The following is a 23,598-nucleotide window of genomic DNA, read 5'->3' as shown; positions in this document are numbered from 1 at the left end:
CCATGGATGGAGCCAGCTTCTAATTCTCACACCACTGGGAATCCATGGCCACTTTCCTCAGTAGCTCCTGCCCAATGTTGTTCCCTAGCCAACAAATTTGTCTTCAGCACTCCAGGGGGTGTGTAGCAAGCAGCTTTGTTTCTTCTGGGCATCCACTCCACACACCCAAAGAGGGCACCTTTGGGAAGGCCTCTCTCTACAATGGAAATGCAACTTGGCCAAGATTCCCAAATCACCATCGACTGAGCCAATCTCAGTCAATCACCATTGACTGCCTGGAGATTGCATCTAGAAAAACGACCTTTTCACTGCTGCTGCATCGTTCTTTGGGTGGGTGGGATTTCTGCCTCCCTTCCCAGGTGGCTGCAGGATGTTTGCGTCAGCAGGACACAGATGAGCAGCCTGGGGGGCAGGAACAAGCAGGTGGAGGTTGCAATAAGGCCCTGCCCCAAGATCCAATCCCACCTAAGCTCGTATTTCCATGTGCTATCTCACGTGGACGTAAACCCACATTTGTACCCACTCCAGGCTCTTTGGAGGACAGCGATATAAAAATAAAATCACAGCTTCAGCCTCCTGTGATGTGACAGGTTTCCTGCCCTCAGTTACTCCTGTCCTACACTGAGTATGGGTGGCCAGGGCTGGGGCAGGACCAGGGAAGGTCTCAGGCATCCCTGTAAGTGCCACTCCCACCCCCAGCTCTGCTGTAATTATTTTGCCCTCAGATCCCATTTCCTGTTCCAGAGCTGCAGCACAATGACATCCACACATGCTGCTGTAATACACTCTGGCCTTTCTCTTCCTGTGTTGCTTCTGCCTGATTAGGGGAGAAATTCTTGTTCTCAGTCCCAAGGCATTTGTTCTTGCATCCCATTACCATGATCCAATTCTCCAGAGGAATGCCATTCTCCCTGTAGGGCACTTCTGTATATATATTAATGGTGCCTCCCAGCTTTACAGCACCAGCAAGTTTCACTCATGTGTTCTCACAGTCCGTGCCAGGGTCCTGCAGAAAAATATTTTACAAGTTTGGTTGCAAGTCTGATCCTTCAGCAACCTGAGCAACTGGCCCATACCAGTTCAATCCTTTTTGGTCCATTCTGTTACCATTTATTTTTTTAAATAATTTTCTATCTACAGCAAAATTCTTACACCAAGCCTTGTTTTCTGTGGTTTAACTATGATGTCCGACCTGATATTTTGCCAAATTCTGCCCTGATGTCCACATGGATCAATTACACACCCAAGGACATCTGGTGAACTGCCATTCCCTTCCATACAATCCCCAGACGCTTGTTTGGATGCCTGAGTGGGAGCAGTCAAAGCACATAGTTTGGGACCTTGGTAGTGGAAAATGTTGGCACTAAAGTCTGGCATAAAGAGCTCCACACAGCCCTGCTGTCCCTCACACGTGGCACAACATAAACCTGAGTGTTCAGTGACACAGAAAAGCCTCCGTGGAAGATGTAGGGAGGATGTTACAGAAATGAGGTACAAATGAGAACCAATAGCAATAATTTATTACATAATACATTAACTGGCTTAATTGTTAATTACATAATTATCAGCTGGGTTATCCTTTCTTTAAAAAGCCTCATCTAGCCTAGGCTCCCAATTCCCAGGTTTATGGGGCTGTTAAGCAGAAAGAAAGGGCTGCCATGCACCTGCCCAGCACTTTCAGCTGAAAGTTTGAAGAAGACACTGTGGTTCTGCAGGGCAGCTGCAGGTCTTTCTTCATGGCCTTGTAAACCATCAGCGATCTGGGAACCACAGCTGTAGCACCAGACAATGTCCAAGCTCCTTTTTTCTCCTTCTTAGAACTGAGTTTAAAGTATCTTTCTCAAAAGAGCATGGAATTTCAAGGCAAAAATCTATTCAAGAAGCTGATTCACTGAAATCAGGTGAAAAAATCTCAGGCACAGAAGTATTAATACAGAAACAGGTTGACAATGGCAAGGTTCTTTTTACTGCTCTATAATTGCTTGAAATATGATGGTACTAAATTCATGTTTTTAAAATTTTTGGATGTCATGAAACTCCTGTAATGGGCTCGGCTACATATAAGTAGCTCCTTATAGTTCATTTTATTTCCTGCTCTTTTCTTCACAGGTAGTGATGATTTCTCTTTGGGGCATCTGGGTTTACTGCAACACTGAGAGGTAAATTTGGTGCGAGGAGTCAGAAGAGCACTCAGAGCTCCTGGTGCTTGTGTAGCTGCCCTCAGCTTCAGAAACAGCAGAGGGAGGGAAACACACCAAAGAAGGAAACCAGAAAACTGAATTTAAATAGTATGACCCAAATTTTCCATGACTGGCTTCAGCAGTATCTCCTCAGTTGCTTTTATGCCCCTGCTAAGTAACAGCCCAAGAGAGTCCTGTTTATTTTTATGTGAGAGCTCTTTCTGAGGCTGGGGTTTCTGGGCAGGCACAGCTCCTGCCATGACTGATGTTGTAATTAATGAAGGTATTTGGTGAGCTGCGATGTTCCCAGGACACTGCCACACCTCCAACTCACAGCACAGCGTGTGTGCAGCACTTGGAAAGCTGCTCAGAACAGAGAGCATCTTTTAAACACTGCTTTAAAGGCAGGGAGATGCTGCTGCTGATGGATCCAGGCTTTGTTTTGCTCCCTGAATACTTGTGGTCAGATTATTTACTTTACTGTGCCGTTCAAAAGCAGTGGGGAGGTAATTCTTTGTCTGTGTATTTTTCCATTGATGTTGAGCAGGGCTGGATGATTACATGGGTCGTGCTTTGTTAATTATGAGCACTTAGAGAAAAATCCCATTGCATTGTTGCTGCGGCGGGCGGGTGAGTGTGCAGCCTTTCCAGAACAAATTCCCAGCTGTGCAGCTCCGAGGGCACGGCCACATCACACAATGGAGCGTGGGGCAGCGAGTCCCCGGTGAATGCCAACCAAACCAGCTCCCAAACTGGGAGCAGCAGGGCTGTGGTAGCACAGGGCAGCATTTTGCAGTGGGGATTGTTAATTAGAATGCAGCTTTCTGCTAACAGAGCTCTGCTGCTTCTAGGGCTGGGCCCGGCGTGGCTGTACTCCCTGGATGTTCCAACGTGGCCCCATGACCTTCTGTACCATACAGAACCTGTATGCACCTATAAATAATCCATTTGGCTGCTGCTGCAATATCAGATTTGTTATGTGATAGTCCCGAGGCCCACAGGTGGATCAGGGCTGCCACATCCCTCCTGGCCGTCTGTCCTGCACAAGGGGATATTGGCTATCCCAAAGACATGAATCCCAGTCGCCAGGAATTCTTGGGCCAGGATGAATCTCACTGGGCTATTCCTGGAAAGTGAATGCAAAATATGCACGAGGAGTCTAAAGCGAATCAGAGAGGCCACTAAGCACGCAGAGCTTTTGTTTACACAGCTCTGAAACTTTTTCCGTGTGATTTCATGGAGACACCCAGAAGATTCCAAGGTTGCCCTGCACAGCTCTCCCTGCAATTGCAGCTGTACCCCAGGCTTTGGGAGATGGGTGCCCTGCTTCACCTGCAGATGTGGAACTGCCTTCCCAGTCTCAGAGATGGCTTTTGCTGGGAATGATTTTCAGTCTGGGTTAAATCCTCAGCTAATAAAAGCCAACAGCTGGATTTCTTTTAATCCCCAAAGCTCTCGTGGTGCTATGGCAATTTACACCACTCGAAAATGTGGCTTAGGCATATATTTTAAAAAAAAGTCCCAGGCTGCACAGAGCATTTGCAAGAGGAAACCCTGCGTCAGAGCAGTTATATTCCAGATCCCTCCCTTGGAGAACATGCACAAGGTGAAGAGGAGGCAGCCTGCCAACCCGACCTTGTTCTAATTCAGCTCCCTGCGAGACATCAATCTGGGTTTCTGCTTCTGGGATTCACTTGCCTTAGAAACAGTTGCTCATTCCTAGGTTTACCCAGAAGCTACAGAGCTCTTGTAGCTTTTGTTTGTAATTAGAGAGCGAAGTTTAATCCCCACTTCCTGCTCTGTTAATAACAAACCATCAGCTCTTCCCTGCACAAGGGAGCAGCAATTGAATATTGAAAACGCTCTGACACCTGGCCTGCACACAGGGGTTTTGATCAATAGATCTCAAAACACTTGGCAAAGGAAGGAAGCAGCATTTTAATTTCAGTGGAACTGAAGCACAGGGCTGGGACACTCTGCAATGCTCCTGGCCCCTTGGATTACACTGCACCAGCAGGAAAACATGCCCAAGAGACAGGGAATGTGAGGATATGGGATTAGAGGAACTGGTAGTGTCCCATAAAGGACATTCTAAAATACACAGATAAGCACTAAAAAAGAGGTTTAAATGAGGATCTCTGAGTTCTGTTCGAAGGCTGAAGCTGGATGCTGAGAACTGGTGGGTCTGGCCTAGGGAATTTTTATGTGGCCCATTTTAGAAATAGAATATTTGGAGCTGTGGGCAGGAGTTTCACCTTTTCCTAAATCACTCCTAAAAAGAGTTCTTGAACCCTCCTGCATCTTTAGCTGCATCTTTATCCCAAAAGCATTAAAACCCCTGTTTGCCCTAAAAATAGGATTTGTACCTCTCAGCCCACAGAAATGCTCGCTGTCCAGCTTTTCTGGCTGTATCGTTCACCACTCAAAATCCACTGTTAGCAGCTCTGTTACTTAAATCTGTCTGAATCCTGGTGACAAACTGGCCTGAGGATTTCCTGCCATGAAAGGAGTTTGTTTTTTTCCTGCAGCTTAGGGACGAGTGGTGTTGAGCAAGAGGATTTGTCAGCTGATTCCCTTCAGACATTTGTTATCATTTGGTGGGAAGATGCAGAATTTACTATTCTCAGCACTAGGCTGATCTACCAAATTTCTCTGTGTTCCTGCCACGGGCTGGGGAGGGGGATGTCCTTATCTTTGCTCCTTGGGAGGAGTGGATTGGGCATGAATTGTAGGGTCACTGCACTGATGTGCAAGCACTCAGTTAGTGCAGGCAGGGGCTGCAGAGGTGACCCCTGGGGGAGACCATGTGCCTGTCACACCCCATCACATGCCAAAACATCAGCCCCACAAAGGAGCACCCGGTGCCCTTGCTCAGACGTGTTTAAGGAAGGGAAACAAGGATTTGGGGTGGGCTGAGTAACCCAGTGTGAGAACAGGGAGGTCGAGACTGTTGTGCTTGGCTTAAAAGGGAGGGCATGTAATGCATTTAATTGTTTGTGTAATTGTTCGTGTTTTCTTTTTCTTTCAATCCTTGTGTCAGCGATTAGAAGTTTACGTTGATGGGCAAAACATTCAATAATTCCCCAAATGAAAACTTTTGCCAGTGGCAGAGGAGGTGAGAACTACAAGGAAAAAGCCAAACGTGGTGCACTGATCTGTAGAAATGCATTTTGACATGGTGATAGCAGTGAGTGAGTGTCTTGTCCTTGTAGGAGGGCCTGTAAATGAAATCAAACCAGGCCACTCCTGGTGTAAGAAGTGATGGTTGGTCCCAAAAATCAAACAAATTTGAAATCTGCTTTAAATTGAAGTTTTCCGCTGTGGGCGGAGCGCTTTGGTGCACGGAATGGATCTGCTAGCATAGGGAAAGATCCACAGGAAGGGAAAATAAATACAGCCAGCAGTACCCCCAGAGGAGTCCCACCTCCTGCACGTGGGGTGCAGGAAGGGCTGGAGCTGCACTTTGTGTCTGCGCAAAGCAACTGTGAGAAACTCGAGGCACATTCTGCAGTGTAGCGTGGGAACCGTGCCCGCAGCCAAGCAGGAACACAGGGGAGAGGCAGAGGGAGCCCAGAGCAGGAAGTCCTTAAAGTCCCACACATTTGCCCATGGCTCCACCACGGCCATCCCAGCTGGGCTGAGGCTGCTGGAGAACCCATCCTTTTTACTTCTCTGGCTGTGTCTCTCTGGGTTTAGCAGCTCCCCACTCCACGCTCCCTCTTTCCTCTCCCCATCTCTCCCACATTTTGACCTCACACCATGAAACTGTCAGAGTGAGGAAACAGTTTGAGCTGAAACATTCATTCCACATTACATGATTCCAGATTAAACGCAGGAAACATTTAACCCTTTGAGAGCCTTTTCCCTCAGGCTGGGACGCCTTGGCTTTCAAGCTCCTTGCAAACCACGTGTAAGGGGGTGGTGAGCATTGATGCTTTTTAGAGGTCTGTTCTTGTCTTACCACTGGCTCTTCCCAGAACCCACAGCACTGGGATTCAGGAGTGTCTGGACTTTGCAAACTGAACATATTCTCTCAGCCTTACTCATGATTTTTGATTCCTCCAGTGCTGAGATGTATTTGCAGCGTGGGGAAAATGTGCATTTCCAAATGTACAAAGAGATGAACCTCTGGCTCCATGTGTTTCACTTCATTCCACGGTTTGAGGTTCAGAAGTGCAAATGGCTAAAATTGAAGCTACAAAAATAGATAAAATGAGGACTTTCAATGATTAGCACTCAGGATTTAGAAACAAAACTTCTTGCTTTCTTTAAAGCTGCCTAATAAATAACTCCCACGGAACGGCACTTCCATATAAAATGTATCATTTCGCAGGCCTGACACAAATATGTATTCTGGGCTTTAAAAGCTGCTCTTTTGGCAGATTAGGGCTCTCCTGAGAGCCAGCTCCTGCTCTCCAGCACAGACTGATGAACACTTGTCAGATATATTTGGTATCTGGTTCTAACTCTTGGCTGCTGCACTTCATAGGTGGTCTTGGCAGCCAAAAGAATGGCAACTCCAACCCTCCATTCCCTGCTGGAGCTTTACCAGCATCTGCACTGGGAACAGCAGCACCACTGCAGTCCCTCAGGAGCAGAAGTGACTTTGACATGGGCCTGATGGAACCACGTGGGCTGGAAGGCGATGAAGACGAGGGGGTTTCACCACTGCTCCGAACGGATGCGAATGGGAAACTCTAATGGCTCTCCCAGGCCTGGATTCTGGGTTTCCATTTCAGCAAAGCATCTCCAGATGTGTAGTTCACAGAAGCAGCACTTTGGTTCAGCCTCAGAGAGCCCATAGTTCCCAGTAACCCTTTTTTTTGTGCATTTGGGTGGTTCCTGCAGATGTTGACCTCTGCCACCATTCCCAGACGGAGGGGTTGGAGCGCAGGCTGTTAGGGCAGAATTTCCACCATCACTTCCTCTACATCCAGCAGCACCACCAGCCTGTCACCTTTCCCAGAGCTTGAGGGAGGGCCAGTCTCCCTTATGGAAAATCAAAGGCAGGCAGGAGAATAATTTAAAGATTTGATTCCTCTTTCATTCCCTGATCCCACTGCTCTTTACTGACAGTCACGAAATTGCTGGGCTGTGCCTTGTCCTGCCGGGTAAAGAATGAAGAGTCTTGTTCATTCAAAATCATGGAATGGTTTGGGTTGGAAGGGAGCTTAAATCCCATCCAGTCCCACTCCCTGCCATGGGCAGGGACACCTTCCACTGTCCCAGGTTGCTCCAAGCCCCGTCCAACCTGGCCTTGGACACTTCCAGGGATCCAGGGGCAACCACAGCTTCTCTGGACAACCTCATCAAACATCTTTGCTGACAGAGCATGAGTTTGAGTTCAGGTGCCCAACAAATTAAAAACCACGTTCTTCATCAAAAACAGGGAGACAAGGGATTAGGCTGTTACATTTTCAATGCAATCCAAATTAGCTTTTTCATCATGGCATAGGAAAATATTGGGGTTTGAAGTGAAATGCAGTGCAGAACACTGAAGAGTGGTGGCCTCTGCAAGCATCTGGAAACCTGGATCACAATCAAAAGTGATATAATTCAACTCTTTCTGTGAGAGTTCAAAGGCAACCTCAGGAAAAACCCAACCTCTGCTTATCTGGTGAGCTTTCTAACCAGCAGAGAAGGTACAGAATGTCTCCAGATTCAGCAAAGAAACCCCAAATATCTTTTCCAAATGACCGGTTACTGATTGTGAGTGTTCTGCATTACTGCCCAGGGAGAAGAAAAACGTCCTTAGGAACAGTCTCCACAATCATCCCTCATAACAGCACAAGACATGCATAGTTTCACCCAGCATCCTTGGAAAATGTGCAGCTTCCCCCTGACCTGCTGGAGGGGATGGGAAGTGTCTGTATGATGAGATCCAGAGGCTCTGTCTTGAAACCCTTTCAGATAAGAGGGAAAATGTAAAAAATGTATCTTCTAAAGAAAAGAAGATTGGTGTGACAGCTCCTGAATGAATTGGATCCCAGGGTTTGCAGTCTATCAGCTCAGCTCTCTGCTTCATATTTGGTGTTTTTCCATCTGTAGGAAAAAGCATTATCATTTAGGATGAACTTTGTCCACTTCATGACAGATAAAATTATTGCACCGGCTACAGATGAAGGGAGACGAGAAGTGGGATTGCTGCATCATTTTCCATGCTCCTGTTTATTCCAAAATCTTCAATAATGGGCTAAAATCTGACAGAGCACAAAATCACCAGCTGTTCTGAGCTCCTTTTCCACTTGCACAGCTGCTTAGAGAAGAGAATCTGTCTGATTAAACCGAAGGGATTTCAGAGGAGAGCAGCAAAACTCAAGAACTAAACAGGTTTAAGTAAGCGATGACTCTGCAGCATTAACGAGCTCAGCATTGTAAGCACAAAACAAGGGGAGGAAATATTGGGCTAAGCCAGTGAGAGCTCTGGGGGAGAAGTGGCAGGAATTCAAAGCACAGCGTTGTAGCTGTGCCTTAAAATGCTTTAGGTAAATAAGGTCAAAAGAGTAAGTAGACACTCTTCTTTTGTTATAAACCATGTTTGGAGTTCAAATATTTGGAAATAAATTTTAAACTAACCAGCAAAAGTATGTTTCTAAGCCAAAGGAAGAAGAATTGCAGAAGTTTTTGCTTGCTAAGTTAAATGAGAACAAAGGCATGAATGGAGAGGAGCAAGGAGGGCAGAGCCTGTGAGAAATTACCAAAGGAAGAGTCTTGCTTTGTCTCCATTAGTGATAGATTGGATCATCTTCTCTACCCCATTGTCCCTGCTTTGGAGCTTTTAGAGTGAAGCTGGAGATCTTTTTTAACTTCAATTCCGTGGTTTTCCTGTGTGAGCCCCAGAGGAGACAGGCACAGCTCAGAAGAGCTCCGAGAATCCATGAACATGAAACATTAGCAAGCAGCTCATTGTGCTCTGCTGCCTCAGGGCCGTCTGCTGGCTCTGCAAACAGAGCAGTGGGATTTTGACCCCAAATCTACTTTGCCAGTGGGCAGAGGGAAATCCAGCAGTAACAATCAGCTGGCAGCCACCCAGTTTGCCTTGGAAAACAATTAGACAACTGTTTTCTGCTACAGAGCAAGTTTCTTTTGATGTCTCAGGAAATTATTCTTTCTTCTCCATTTGTACACCTGACACAAATCCTGGGAGCAGCCAGGTACCTTGGATACAAATATTTCTGTCTGAGCTGTTCCCTGAAATCAGGACCTGAAGTTTCTGTGTTTATCCTCTGCTCCAGGTGTAAATGTGGGATCCACACAATTGAGTTTTAAAGGAATGCAGAAGCAAGATGTGAGCTCAGATGTAAGTATTTCAGCCATCCCTATGCAAATGGGGGCAATTCCTTTATTCCTCCTTGGTGATCCTCTCCCGTGGATGCTGAAGTATGTGACAGATATCTATGACCTACGGGCAGAGCAATTCAGATTAAGAAAGAGATCTGGCCAAATTCATCAAGCAAGTCGCAGGAAAAGTTAAAAATAAAACCTGGTTCTCCCTTCTCCCAGGTCACACCACATTTCCATGGGGAACCACTGGAAATGGGTGAGAAATGCAGCTGGCAGGAGCACAGAAATAACCATTAACAAACATCTTCAGTGACTCCCAAGCCTGTCTTGGTGTTGCTGCCATTGTGAGGTGCCAGCCTGTCACTGAGGCTCTGCTCAGTCCCTAACACAGATGGAATTTAAGTAACTTTCTCCAACTTTTAATTACATTCCTGTGCAGTACAGCTCACTGTGCTTTGTGCATACCTTGAGGGAGGTGTATGGTCTGGGAGTTGTTGTAAAGAGTCGGGAATTAATTACAAAGGACGCAGGGCTGGAGTTCCTCTCGAGTACTTGCTCAGCTGTATAACCTTGGGGCAAATCACTCAACTGCTGTGTGCCCAAGTAAACCCAGCTGCAAAGCCATCTTGAAAACCAGATGGTGCACAAAGATTTAAAATGCTCAGGAGAATGATGAGTGATGAGAAAAAGAATTTCAGAAGAAGGAATTCTACAGCTCGCTGCTGTTGGTATTGATTCCAGTGGAGTTAATCTGGACTAAATCAATAGAACTGAGAGGAGAATTTTCTTTGATATCCAAAAATCACCCCACACTCTCAAATCTTTGTTTTTCCTCTCTCCTCTTGACTTTATGGCAGTACTTTCTCTCTAGAGGGTTAATTTTAAACCTTCAGTAGAAGACGTGTTTTTTCCCCTGGCAGCCTGAAGTTTCTAATTCAGGATCAGGTTCTACATGACTAAACTTTGATCCTGTACAGGATTATTTTTAGGCACTTAATTCTATAGCATTCCTTTCTCCCTGCTTTTTGTGCTGCCATTCAGCCTTGCCTCTGGGGCACAGTGAGGTGTCCTGGGGCTCAACTACTGCGCCCCAAATAAAAATACTGAGCTTTATTGCCTTCTGTAGATGGTTAGTCCTGGCTTAAAACCAGTATTTGTACTCCTGGTCAATGAACAAAGGAAACGCTAAAGTTACTGTAGCAGAATAAATGTTTGCCACATGTTAGTACCCAAGAGAAGACTTGAATGTTTCAATATTTTTTGGCTTTACTCAAAATGTAGATTTTTTTTTCCCCCCACAGGAATGTGGGAATACTTATTTGCATAAGGAATATTTTCTTACATAAGGAACACACAAAGCAGGGTGTCCTAGGTTGTAAGAAGGGAAAAGAATATACTTTAGTGTGAACAAGGAATATTTAAATATGTGACATATACAGGAGCCATTTTATTCACTACTCAGGGAAGACCTTGCATGTTTTTATTACTCACTAATGAAAATAAAACACTGACAGGTTTGAATTTTGGTGAGATTTCTTCCCAAATCAGAAAGGATTCCAGCTGAAGGAGGGAGTTACAAACGAATCAGACAAGCTGGAGCACAAATACTCTTAGTCTTTCATGGAAACCGATGTCAGCAAATTGTCTTCAGCAAATTCAGCCCTTGTTATGCAGTACTGGAGTGGTAAAATTGCTAATTGCTATTCAAAATTGGGGATCATTTTCCCAACAGAAAAATACTTCAGTTTCTGTGGGTCTTGCAAACTGCTCCATTTCATGTTATTGAATCTTTAGACTCAATGTTTGAGCCACTGAAGCTCTAGATTCGATATTTGAGCTATTGAATCTTTACATTCAATATTTGAGCTGTGCTGTTACTAATTGAAAACACTGAAATTCCATGCCATAAAAACCAAAGTGCCTGGGATGATTAACGACACTGCTCAAACACCAAATTGCTAATCAACCCTAATCAAAAGTAGAAATTCCCTGATATCCTTTGAGTCCCTGTTTGGATGATCCAACTTTTCCCCTCCTACTACCACTTGAAACTGAATTTAAAAACAGGTGCAGGTCTTTTGTGGGAATAAAAGACTCTTAAATGAATCAGAACACAAGACATTCTCAGATGAGCAGCTGTGGAAAACAATAAATAAAACAGAAAGTGAGCTGGAGATAAGGCAAATCCAGGTGATAAGGAAAATCATGGCTAGAGCTGTCTAATATAGGGACACAGAAAATACAAAGTACATTTTAAAGCCCTGAGCTATACAAGTACTCATCAGACTCAACTTCCATTTTTGCTGCTCCTAATGAGGAAAAGGTTGATTTAGCTCAGTCTTGCCAGATGAAACTGCAGCTGGGAATGTTCTTCCATATCCATCAAACTCGGGTTTCCCTCCTGTGTTCCTGAGTATAAATCACTGAGCTTGACTTCATTTCATGGTCCTTGAATTGCTCATCTGGTCTGTTTGAAGAAAAGCTTGGTGCATCATGAATTTGCCATGGTCCGAGCCCGTTCCTCCCCACTCTCACTGAGAGCAGAGTGCTGGGTGCTCTGTGCTGTGGTTGTTGGTTCCACAAATCAGCTCACGGGATACAGCCTCAAATCCTCGGACGTGCTGAGGCACAACCAGACGCTGCCACTGGGATATGTCCTGACAGGCTGGGATGCTCTGGGAGCTGTTCAGGGAAGCCTGGCTTTAACTGAAACAGCAAAATAATGAATTCCCCAAGCCAAAATAATGAATTCGCCAAGGCAAAAATTTCAGGCATCATAAAACCTTTTCTTCTTAAAAAAAACCCCAAACAACCTAATGATGTAAATATACTTCATGTGAAGGCCTTGTTTCTTTAAAAGCATTTTGAACTTGAAGTCTGACTAGTTTAGGAGAACAAAATTAAGAATTTTAAGTGACCTCCTTGCTCTTGATCAGTGCAGTCCATTTTTTGGTGGGTTTTAAACCACTCTGATCTATTTTTCCCTTTTGCCGTGTAAGAAACCTTCAGAAAAATGAAAAATGCCATGGAGAAACTCACTACAAAATGCTGCCACAAGTTTGTATTTTGCCCATATCATCATTTTCAGAAGAAATCAATGTGCTTTTAAACAAAAATAATCTGAAAAAGTATCGATTTTAAAAACATCTCCTTTCAAAGAGACGCTGTAAGGCTAAAGCTTGCACATGAGCAAATCTCTCCCCATTGCTAAGAACTCTTTCTTTCAATTAATACTTTTCACTATTTATGCTCTTCATTTAAATGAATTAATTCATTTAATTTGCCTTTATTTTCCAGTCTTGCAATGAAGCAAATCTGGTACATTTTGCTCGCTCAGGACAGCTCCCATCACTCTCTTCATGTCCTGCTGTAGTTCACTGCCTGTGTTTGGGAATACAACCATTCCCAAGGGGAGTCACATCTCTTAAAAGCAGGATTTCATTGTTCTCATTAACAAACCCCACTTCTTAACACCAAGATATTTGACCGCACCCCTTTCAAACAAAAAAAAAGAAATAATTTGGGACAACCTCTTTTTTAAACCACAGTTTCAAAATTCCTGCCCCAGAGAGCAAACCCTGCGAGTTCCTTTGCTGAATGAGCAGGGGCTTTTTGAGGAAGACGTGAAGACAAAATGGGAGAGTCTCTCACACAGCCTGACAGCTGAATTGATGCCCCTTCTTCCCAGCTTGTTGCCCTTTTTATCCAGGGCTCTGGAACACAATTCCCGCCGGCTGCGTCAAAGCGTGGTGCCCGATTTGCCTTTGGAAGTCAGAGCCTGCTTCAAACGCCTCTTCAAGTCCTGCATGTTGGGTGACTTGGGCCGGACGAGGTGGAGGCCTCTCCTCTTCTCACCATTGCAGCTGCCACTGCTCCTGCTGAGCTCCTGGCACAGCTGCTGGAAGGCCTCGTGCACGCCCTCGCAGTTCTCCCGCGCCGACACCTCGCAGTAGGTCCCGCCCAGCTCGCTGGCCAGCTGCAGCCCTTCCTTGGAGGACACCTGCCTGGCCCGCAGCAGGTCGCCCTTGTTGGCCATGAGCAGCAGGGGGATGTTGGCGTTGGGGTGGATCCTGCGGATGTGCTGGTGCAGGGGCCGCAGCACACGGAAGCTCTCGTAGTCCGTGATGGAATAAACGAACACGAAGCCGTCGGCCCAGTAGATGGAGCGGTTTATCTGCTCCTGGCAGCAGATGGTGTCCGTGTCGTCCTGCAAAACAACAGGATTTGGGTGTTAGGAAACACGGAGCAGGGGGCAGAGAGAGCAAAGAGCCCCAGACAGAGCTCAGTTTGAACATGGGGCTGTTTGTTAAAGTACAGCCAGGAGCCTCTCTGGATGTCCCAGTGGAATTCTCAGTGTTGGTGACACTGTGCCAGGTTGTCCAGCCTGGGCAAAAGGAGGTTCAGGGGGGACCTTTCACTCCCTACAGCTCCCTGAAAGGAGGTTGCAGCCAAGTGTGGGCCAGGCTCTGCTTCCAGTGACAGGACAAGAGGAAACAGCCTCAAGCTGCACCAGGGGAGGTTTAGGTTGGACATCAGGAGGAGCTTCTTCATGGAAAGGGTGATTGGACATTGGCAGGGGCTACCAGGGAGGTGTTGGAGTCCCCATCCCTGCATCCCTGGATGTGGCACTCAGAGCTCTGGGCTGGGGACAAGGTGGGGATCGGTCACGGGTCAGACTCAGTCCTGGAGGTCTTTTCCAACCTCAGTGATTCCATGATTCTGTGATCCCACACTGCAGGAAAGCAGTAATGTGGAGTGGAGAGGGGTCAGAGCAAATTGGTTGAAGAGCCAAAATACTGCTTTGAAAAGTTAGTTCTATATTCTCTTGTACCCAACCAGTCAGAAACTCACACTCTTATTGTGGATGAAATTGTGATGGGCACAGTGAGAGCATTAAAAATCCATCAGGTTTGTCACACTGTGACAAGTGAACAGTTGTCCCCCAAGGTGACTTTTAGGGCTTTTTCCAATCCTTTATTCAATGTCTCCATGGACAGAGGCTCTCACTAACTCTGTCTGGTGAAGCCTGCCAGCTTTTCCTGCCTTGCAGGTCTCCGGATAGTCAAAGTTATTTTGAAAAAAGCGATTTGCTACAAAGAACCAATGACCACAACTCAAGATCAGGTGCAATCCCATTGGCAATTTGCAGAGCAGGATGGGTTTATAGCATGTTTTGCTGGTCACACATTTGTTGATTCCATCACCACTCCTATTTAGAGCCCCAGCAACCACCAGCACTGGGATTACAAAGCTGAATACAACACTGTGGGCTTGAAAAGAGATCAGCTCACTTGTCAAGAGGAAGCTATTTCCAGCTAATCCTCTCCTCTTTGTTATCCCTGCTGGGATAGGGATAACCCAGCCAGAGAGGGAGATGCCTGCTGCAGCCATGCTTGGTCTGGAAGAACTGACATTCCTGTCAATATTACAGCATTTCTGGAACGCTGTAATTTTTTTTTATATCCAACAAGCATATTCTGTGTACAGCTCTTCATGAAGCTGGTAGAAATTGCGTTATTTTAAGGGGAGTTCAACATCACAAATACAGAGCTCAAATTTTGATTATTGCTAAATTCTACCCAAGAAATTTTCATCAACGTCGGTAAGACTAAGAGAAAACATGTTCCATTATCTATTAATCTACAGAATACATACTGACATTAGTTGTAACAGAATTTAGTGCTCAGCACTCTCCCCAAACAGATCACTTTTATTTAGAATCATTTATTTAGATCACTTTTATTTATGAATTATAAAGCCCAACTTCAGAAAGCAGAGGTGGAAAACAATGAGTAAAACCGATCAGTTTTCCTCTGGTAGATCAGACAGTAAAAGAAGAACTACTGACAAGCTCTTCTGAGAGAAGGAGGAAGCAGAATTTCTGAAGGGTCAGAGTGTAAATTCAGCTTAAAACTTTCCTCAGGAGTTCTGCCAAATGCCCTTCGTAAATATTTCATTATTGCCCCCAGAGACACTGGCTCATCACACCTTGAGGTTCTTTGCCTTTGCCAGCTCACTGAAATTTCACTGTGAGCAGTGAAATTGCTTATCAGATGCTCCCCAAAACACTCAAACCCCAAAGCCCAACACAGGATGATGAAGAGGGATCCTGCCCAGCAGCCTGTTTGGAAAGGTTAATGAGAGTGAACTCCAGCCAGGCCGGGGCAGGCTGTGGGAAGAAGGGCAATTTGCACTGTTGGGGTCTGGGTTGTAGCCAGTCTGGGGATAATTAGCCACTCTCCATGTCCTGGAAGCATCTTTTCACCAGCAAAACCCTTTCATGGCAAAAAAAGGAACTAATTGCACTGGCAAGCCCTGAAAATGGGTTTGGAGAAGGTGCACATTCAGAAAGCCCTAATGAGCAGAAATTCTCTGTTACTCCAGCTAGGCCCACCCAGGAGTGAGAGGGATGGATAATCCCAAGAGGAATGCTTTATTCAGGAAACCAAAGGCTAATGGGCTACTTTTTAAATGGAAATCTCTGCTCCAGAATGAATTTTGAAACACACAGGCCTTTGCAGTGTATAGGCCAAGCAGCAATGAATCACCCAACAAAGCCCCTCATCTGCTTCTGTTTCTCTCTTACACTTTCACATCTCTGGGGGCTTGAATCCCGAGGGTTTCCACATGATTTCCTCCTGAAACGCTGTGCTCTGCCTGCAGAGTGCAGGAAACCCTCTTCCTTAAGGATTTTGATAAAAAGTCCAACCTTTTCTCAGTCTTAACCTGTTCTGACACAGTCCCTTCAATTATTGCAGATACATCATTCGAAGCAAACACATACAGGGTGAGATAAGCATGTCTGTGGGAGATCTTGGGACAGCACAGACCTTGGACATGGACAAAGAAAATGAAACTCTTTCTTAATTAAATTAAGATCATTTCTGACTAGGAAACCTCAGCTGCTGGCTTGACTAAACTTTGTGCAGCTCTAGAGTCACTGGACTATAGGGCACAGTATTAATTTAAACAGGAAAACAGCATCTATCTGGTCTGGAAAAGGGAGTTAAATTATTCCACTCCCTCCTTTCCCCATGGGACAGCAGAGAGAGAGGGGATTCCCTTTGTTAAGTGTTTATCAGGCAATCCCAGTGGTGCCCAATCACCCCCCACAGCTCCTCTTTGCAGGGCAAGCTGGCAAAGGCCTTTGTGCAGTTAAATCCCACTTGAATATTTGGAGAGCTTCCACTGCAGCTTTTGTTTGCTTCTGAGTGTCCAGAACAAATGAGGGCTCCTGCCCTCTGCTCTGTGCACCCCAGCACAGCAGAGAGTGGGACTTGAGCAAAGCTTTCCCCTTCAATCCACTTCCAGTTATGAGAGCAGCTGGGAATGGGAACTGCAGGAGCTTCGCTCATCCCGTTCTGTAAACTCAGGATGGAAGAGTCCTACAGCACAGAAATGCACACGTGGGGCTGTGCAGGTGAAACAGGGGGTGCAGAGGTGTCCAGGAGCAGCCTGCCACACGAGGAGAGAAGGTGGTGTTCCCATCCTGACCTTTATTCGGCCAAGTCTAAGTTTAGACTGAGGTTAAGGCCACACCTAGAAGGTTATGCTCGGTGGTGCAATGAGAATAACTAATTCTATCATGAAATTGGAATTATCAGTCTCTTGTGATTTCCACCATTCATGTAACCCCAAATTTCACTACATTTCCTGCTGCTTTGACACTATTTTCATCCTCTTGTTCTGCATGTGAAGCAGATCTTCAAGGAGAGACATCATAAATCCTGCTTGGAAAAGTATTTCTAGAAAGAGGTTCCTAGTAGACTATTAAATCTAGAATGTAATAGAACCATAGAATCATTAAGATTGGAAAAGATCTTTAATATCATCGAGTCCAACTATCTAAAACACTGCGAGAAAAAGGAGTGTGATAAATGCTAACACCTTAAAAAAAAAGGAATTAATTACATTTAAAACCCGAGTAAGGAAAGCAGTGCAAAGCACCATAGCTGGAAATGACAACTGCTGGGAGGCCTGGCCCCTTGGGAAGAAACACTTCTCTAAATCTGAGAGACTTTGGGTGTGGAGGAAGGTCCAGGCTGAGCCAGCTGGGCCTCTGGGCAGGTGAGTTTTCTGCCATGCAGGGACAGAAACCACTTGACAGAAAATAAAACAACCAAGGAGCGAGCCAGATTGTGATTTTACTGCTGTTCAGAAATGTGTTGGAAAGAGATTTGTTTTAATTTTGACTTAGTGCTGAAGAAGCCTGATTTAACACCTTCAAGAGCTCATTTTGGTGAAGTTTAAGGTACCTTGATTAGTCTTGGGTTTGAGCCCGGGTGTTTTCCTGCTGCTAAGTGGAGTTAATTGCAGATGGAAGTGCTGGCAACAAACATGAGACAAGAAGTGTGTTGAAAAGCGCAGAGCAGTGGTTTTACCTCCAGTGAGACAAAGGGAGTATCCTGCACCTGCAGAGAGATCTGCTCCCCATCTATGGTGAACTTCCTGGAATACAAAGCACCTGGTGGAGAAGGAACATCGTTAGTCAGGGACTGTAACAGGGAACCAAAAGTACAAAGGGAAGGCAAAACTGGACTGTAGAAATCCAGAGTTTTGAGGTTTGGGATGTGGAGCTGCCTGTAGAAAAGTGAACAGCCCTGGAGTGTTTGTGTGGCTGTTTGCTCAGTAAAGTGGGGCTGTTTGCTGTGTGGGGACATGTCCTGAGTGTACAGCCAGCCTGGGGGCTGGGAAAGGGCCACTTGGCATGGAGTCACATACTCAAAGTGGGCACATAAATCCCATTCAGGTTTTCAATCCATATGAACTTTAAATATAAGTGCAGTTCACATTTTATGATGTCAAACTAAGACATCCAGGTGTGGTCTGTGAAAGGAGTGAGTGTTTCCTACTGCATTTTTCTGAGTGCCTTTAAAAAAGGAAAGTGCTCCAGGTTTGGACACAGAGTGAGTGACTGTGTGTGAATCCCCCAGGTGCTCTTTGGGGTTTGTGTGATTTTAGCAGAGTTTGGTTGAAATCCCCAAAGACTGGACACTTGAAACCTGACTTTGGTTAGTCTGGAGGACACATATTCACAGCCAAGTGCCAGTTCTACCCACCTAGGCCTGATCCAGCTCTGATCTAACCCCTGCTATCCTAGGCTTGGACTTTATTTTGTTACTGCAGTGTGAGCTAAGTGGCAATGAAAATTTAAGTCTTGATCTTCTGAGCTCTCTGTGGCTGTGACAAGGACAGCTCCAGAGGTTGATATCATCATTTTTGTTCAGAACTTAACACAAGTCACGTGGGGGTGTGAAGAAATGCTAATCCACAGCTGCTGTGTACAGCCCTTCTGTCTTGCCCCAGTACAATTGTCACTGCTGCCTCCAGAACAATGTCAAACGTGGACAAATCCACCCACTGGAGAGTAAGGAATTCAGATTAACAGGGAGCCCAGCTAGTGACAGTAATGCCCTCACTTCTGAAAATCTGCTTTGTTTCAAGGGAACAAGTGATTTTCTTCCAGTGGAAAAGAGTCTGAGCTCATAGAACATTTTCAACACAAGGGAATTTAGCACTGAATCCAACATTATCATATCATGGTTTAATACTGTGAGGGGATCCAGCCCTGGTGGGATTAATTTTGTATTTTAAAACAGATCAGATTTTAAGCTGTAAAGATGATTTTATGGGAAGATCCTGCACCCCTGCACCAAGGCCAGACAACTCCTTATTCCCATTCCATGACGCCCCACAGAACAAAGAGCAGGTGCTGCCAGGCACTGCCCCTGCTCTGTCTGATGATGCCTGGAACAAGGAGAAGCACGGCTGAGTGATCCCAAAGGCACCACCACCTGTTCCATACTGCTGCCATATTCCCTTCTCCTGCAGCACGGCCGTGGGCCTGGGAGCTTAATGAGAAAAGCATGTGGTTCCCAGCACTGCTCTGGCAGCAGTCCCTGCACAGCTCCCAGGTCTCACTTGATGTACAACCTCCCGGAGAAGAGGTGACAGAAAAGAAGGAGCAAAAGTGCAGCCAACCATCGGGGTTACTTGGGGTCAGTGATGGGGAGCTGGAAGGAGGAGCTTTCAGATTGTGTTTCCTCAGATCAAAGGATCTTGTGCTGCTCCCTCCTTCCCTGCTCATCCTGAGCTCAGCAAGCGTCTCCAAAGTGAAGCATTTTTTCAGTCCTGCCCACCTTCACCCCAAAGCTGTGAGGTGCCCAATGTGTGAGATGTGCAGTAGGGGTGAGCATGGATCCATCCTACAACCCTGGCCAAATCAGAGTCTGAATGAAACAGTTCACATGAACACTCCCTCTGGATTAAACAAGGAATGAATGGTTGCTTTGCTTGTCTTACGGAGAGAAGACTTCAATTTCAAAGCCTCCCTGGTTATAATAGCCCCTGAAAAAAAAGGGAATGCACAGAAAAAGTTCTGAACTTCCTTTTACACCCTTTGGAATTCCTCTGCCTTCCCTGGGCTTGCAGGGGGAGCAGCACTGGGGTTTTGTGGTTTAGCTGATGTGTGGGTTGTTCCTTGAGCCTGTGTTTCAGTATAGGTATGTCCCCAAGCAAACCTTTTACTCTGATCCTTTTCCATCAACTTGGGGGAAAAAACCAGCTGAAAGGATCATAAATAATGAGCCTTTGATTTATGGCTTTCATAGCTTGAGGCTATTAACTGAAAATATGCACCTTATGGACACCTAACACCACTTGGCTCTCCTGCAATGTGCACCAGTCACAAAACAGAGTGGATTTATTTTCCAACTCTCTGCAGTGCTGCTGGGGAGAGCAGAACTCACCGGTGTTGGCTTCGTAGTCCCCAATAAATCTCTTGGTGAGAAAGCGCACGACCAGGGCTGCAAAACAATGAGAAAAAGATGGGTCCTTAATGAGAAACCAGATCCATCCTTGCACAACATGTGTAACATCTTCCTGCAGGGAGGAGTCTCACACAGACCGAGTTCATCTCTGGATTGCTCACATGTTATTCTGCAAATGCTGCTCTCAACGCTCACAGACAAAGATCTGGGGCCAGGCTGGGATACCCAATACAGAGTTTTTCACAGCTTGTGTTGGAAAGGAGCCCTCAGATTCAGGGTGGCAGCTCAGCATGGGATAGGGAGGTTGTTTCCCTGGGATCGCAGGTAAAACAATCTGTGCTTTGCTCTGAAATAATTTAGAAAAAGAGTAGCAAGCCAGCAGATTGCAACTAATCCAAATTTAAGCATTTTATGTCATACAAGAAGTGAGGCTGATGGATGGAATGTTTCTCTCTAGCCTTAAAAACCCTCCTGAAACCCATTAGTGATATCTAATCACACCCAGCAAACAAACTCCATGTGCTCTGCACACTTGGGTCGTGCTGCAGCACCCTGGGCCTTCTTCTTCACCTTAACCTGAGCTGCTTTCTTAAACTCTTTGCTTAGAACCCTTTTTTTCCTTGATAAAACACTTAAACCCCATCGTGGCACCAGTAACTTGTATTCCTGTAGTGCTTTGATCTCAGCAGATTCCTAGTAACTTGCAAAAACAATTAATAATTAAATAAAATGGATTTCATTTCAAGCCATGATTTTTCTTACAGTGATACTGGGTCACCCTTGAGCACCCTTAGATGAAACTGCCTGTGCAGCTTTGTCTTCAACAAACTAGTTAAAAATAATATGAAGATGTGGCTGCTTCAAAGCCAAAACAATCAAACATTTTGCTGAATCCCATGGAGCCACAGATGTAATAAATCTGATTTGCTCTTAATAATTCCTGAAATCATGGACCATACATTCAAATGCTCTCTTTACCCTCTTTTCTTCCTCTCTCCTTTGGGGAATAATAAAGGCACGTCTCGCACGCTGTGATTTGTCTGCTGAGCATAAAACATTTACAGCAGGAGGATAAAAACCACCAGCCCCACTTTTGGGGTGCGCAAATTTAGCCACAGCTAAATAATTTGCACAAAACCGCGTAGAACCAAGCAGAACAGTTTTGTGCGTACAAAACTCGCTGCTGGCTCACGCCGGCTGCTCACACAGCGACAGCACATCTGCCTCACAAATTATCCCGTACATATCTTTAAAAAACAAAGAAAAAAGGTACATTGGGACAGTTAAGCTGCACCAAATGTCACAGTTTTGGGTCTGCCTGGGGAGCGAAGGAGCTCGGAAGTGCAGCTGCAAGGAAAAGCAGGGAACACACCTGGGACTTACCTGTCTTGCCCACGCTGCTGCCGCCCAGCACCACGAGCTTGATGATTTTGTTGGGCGCACAGTCCAGCACGGGGTACTCCGGAATGGGCAGCAGCAGGAAGTTGGTGGAGTACTGAGACATCGTATCCTCAGGGACCAGACGCATGCCAGAAGGGATGGCTGCTGAGCCCGGCTCGGGGGGGAAAAGCGGCAGCACGGCTCCTCGGCGCCCGTCCTCGGCTGGCTTCCCTCGGAGGGACAAGCGCTCTCATCCCACCGAAGCAGTTTTCCCGAGGAATGGGAGAGCGCCCGGCCTCCTGCAGCCGATGCCTCAGCTCAGACAGCGACTTCGGAGAGCCAAAGGGAACTTTTTGATCAGCCCCCGTGAAAACTGACTCCGGCATCCCGCAGCCAATCACAAGTGGGACCGGGACATTCCTGCAGCCGGGCACCGAGGGAGCTGCGCCTGCATCCAGCGCTCCTCGCCCTTTAGCCCTCGCCACGGCCTGATTTACGGGCTGTCCCTCGGCTGGCTGCTAAAAACCCAGATTTTGGGGGTTTTCAGCCGTCACGGGAGCGTTTTCAGCGCGGTACAGCCACCCCCATGCTCTGCTCTAATTCCGCTTTGAATAATCCGGTTCTGCCTGTCCAGTTCCTTTGCCTTTTCAATCGGCTCCAGCTCCACGCTCTGTTGTTCTCCCTGGGCTATTGTGTGCTGCCCCTCCGGAGCCCTGAAGCTGATGGGACCCTGCTCTTCAGGATAACAAACACATTTCCATCCCCCCCTCCGAGTTTTCAGGCAGCTGTGGGGTATTCCAAAATCCCAGCTGGCACATGAATCCTCCAGGACACGTTTGATCTGTGAGTCCTAAAGGCCCGCTGGAACGCGGGGCAGCGTTGGGGTGGGACACTGCAGGCTCTCCAAGCATGGGAAAGTGAATTTAGGGCTGATGACAGATTTGGGAAGCGGAGGAAGGACTCGGTGCCTTTCAGTGGGGCGAGCCAGCAGAGGGAATGAAGAGAGAACGGCTTCTCTAGGAAAACTGAGCGGGGTTTTAGGACAGCTGGCGGCTGCAGGGTCTGTGGGATGACAGCCTGTAACTGAGCACTGGCTACAATCAGCTCTCAGTTCTCTGGGATAACAGGGAGGGAAGAACACGGTGGGGGGGAGTGACCCAGACAAAAGCAAAACTGCAAATAATATGAAACAGATGTAAATGAAGCTAAAAAAATAATGTAGTTGGAACATTCGTCTTTGGAAAAACTTCTCGGAAGGGGTCTGCAGGAGCGGGGGCAAGGCTGGCACATGGACTCTGTCGGGCGGTGTGGGAGGCAAGGATGGGAACGGAGGGCAAGATAATCCCCCCACAGCTCATGGAGACGTGGGCATGCAGTTTTGCTGCAGGCACAAGGTAGGCTTGGCTCACTCTGGAGAGGCTGCAGATACCAAAAAGCCTCTCTGTGCCCAGCTGCTCTCATGGCTCTGCTCTGACCCACAGCACGCACCTGAGCCCTCCCCAGCAGGGTCCAGAGCCAGGGGTGCATTCCCAGGGGATGGGAAATCAGGGCAGAGCTCCGGATCACTGCCCCTTCCCAAAGCACTGATCCCAGTTTCCACACCAGCATCACAGAGGATGTGCTGAGTGTGAACTGCCCTTAGGAAAACCCAGCGTTGGGGCACAGCAGTGCAGTGAAATCAGCACAAGAATCCCAAGATTTATGGACATGTCACTTTTCCAAGGCTCTGTTTCCCCTCTAAAAGCTCCTTGTGCAGCAGTATTTGTGCAGGGATGCTGTGCAAGCTCCCGGTGTTGTTCCTTTGACCATCCTGGCAGCTGATGAAGAGGTGGAAAAGGTATCTGGAGGCTGATGCAGCTCATGGAACTGCGAGGGAGCTGCCGGATCCTGTCTTTTGGGACATGGCTCCTGTGGGAATGGTTTGCAAATCTTCTAGTGTCAATTTGCTTCCAGATTTTTGCAAAACCCCAAACACTGAAAAAAAA

At 46.4% G+C, this 23,598-nt stretch overlaps 1 protein-coding gene across 1 annotated transcript; it reads right to left on the bottom strand.

Annotated features, from left to right (window-relative positions):
• Window positions 1-10,922: 10,922 nt before the first annotated feature.
• Window positions 10,923-22,450, bottom strand: LOC116451065 (ras-like protein family member 11A-like). The gene is made up of 4 exons (XM_032124194.1): window positions 21,617-22,450; window positions 20,213-20,269; window positions 17,846-17,928; window positions 10,923-13,671 (listed from the first exon to the last, which is right to left on the bottom strand). Exons 1-4 carry the CDS (start codon window positions 21,759-21,761, stop codon window positions 13,204-13,206), a joined length of 753 nt encoding a protein of 250 aa, XP_031980085.1. The 5' UTR covers window positions 21,762-22,450; the 3' UTR covers window positions 10,923-13,203.
• Between the last annotated feature and the right edge of the window lie 1,148 nt (window positions 22,451-23,598).

This window comes from Corvus moneduloides, chromosome 14 (genome assembly GCF_009650955.1).
Source record: "Corvus moneduloides isolate bCorMon1 chromosome 14, bCorMon1.pri, whole genome shotgun sequence".
NCBI classification, from domain to species: domain Eukaryota; kingdom Metazoa; phylum Chordata; class Aves; order Passeriformes; family Corvidae; genus Corvus; species Corvus moneduloides.
The sequence above is the reverse complement of the archived record's forward strand: the minus strand, read 5'-3'. Positions and strand labels throughout refer to the sequence as shown.

Coding starts and splice junctions, on each gene's coding strand:
- LOC116451065 (XM_032124194.1), bottom strand. CDS start 21,761: ATGCGTCTGGTCCCTGAGGATACGATGTCTCAGTACTCCACCAACTTC. Junction 17,929..20,212: donor GGACTACGAAGCCAACACCG/GTGAGTTCTGCT, acceptor CTTCTCCACCAG/GTGCTTTGTATTCCAGGAAG. Junction 13,672..17,845: donor CTCCCTTTGTCTCACTGGAG/GTAAAACCACTG, acceptor GTTGTTTTGCAG/GACGACACGGACACCATCTG.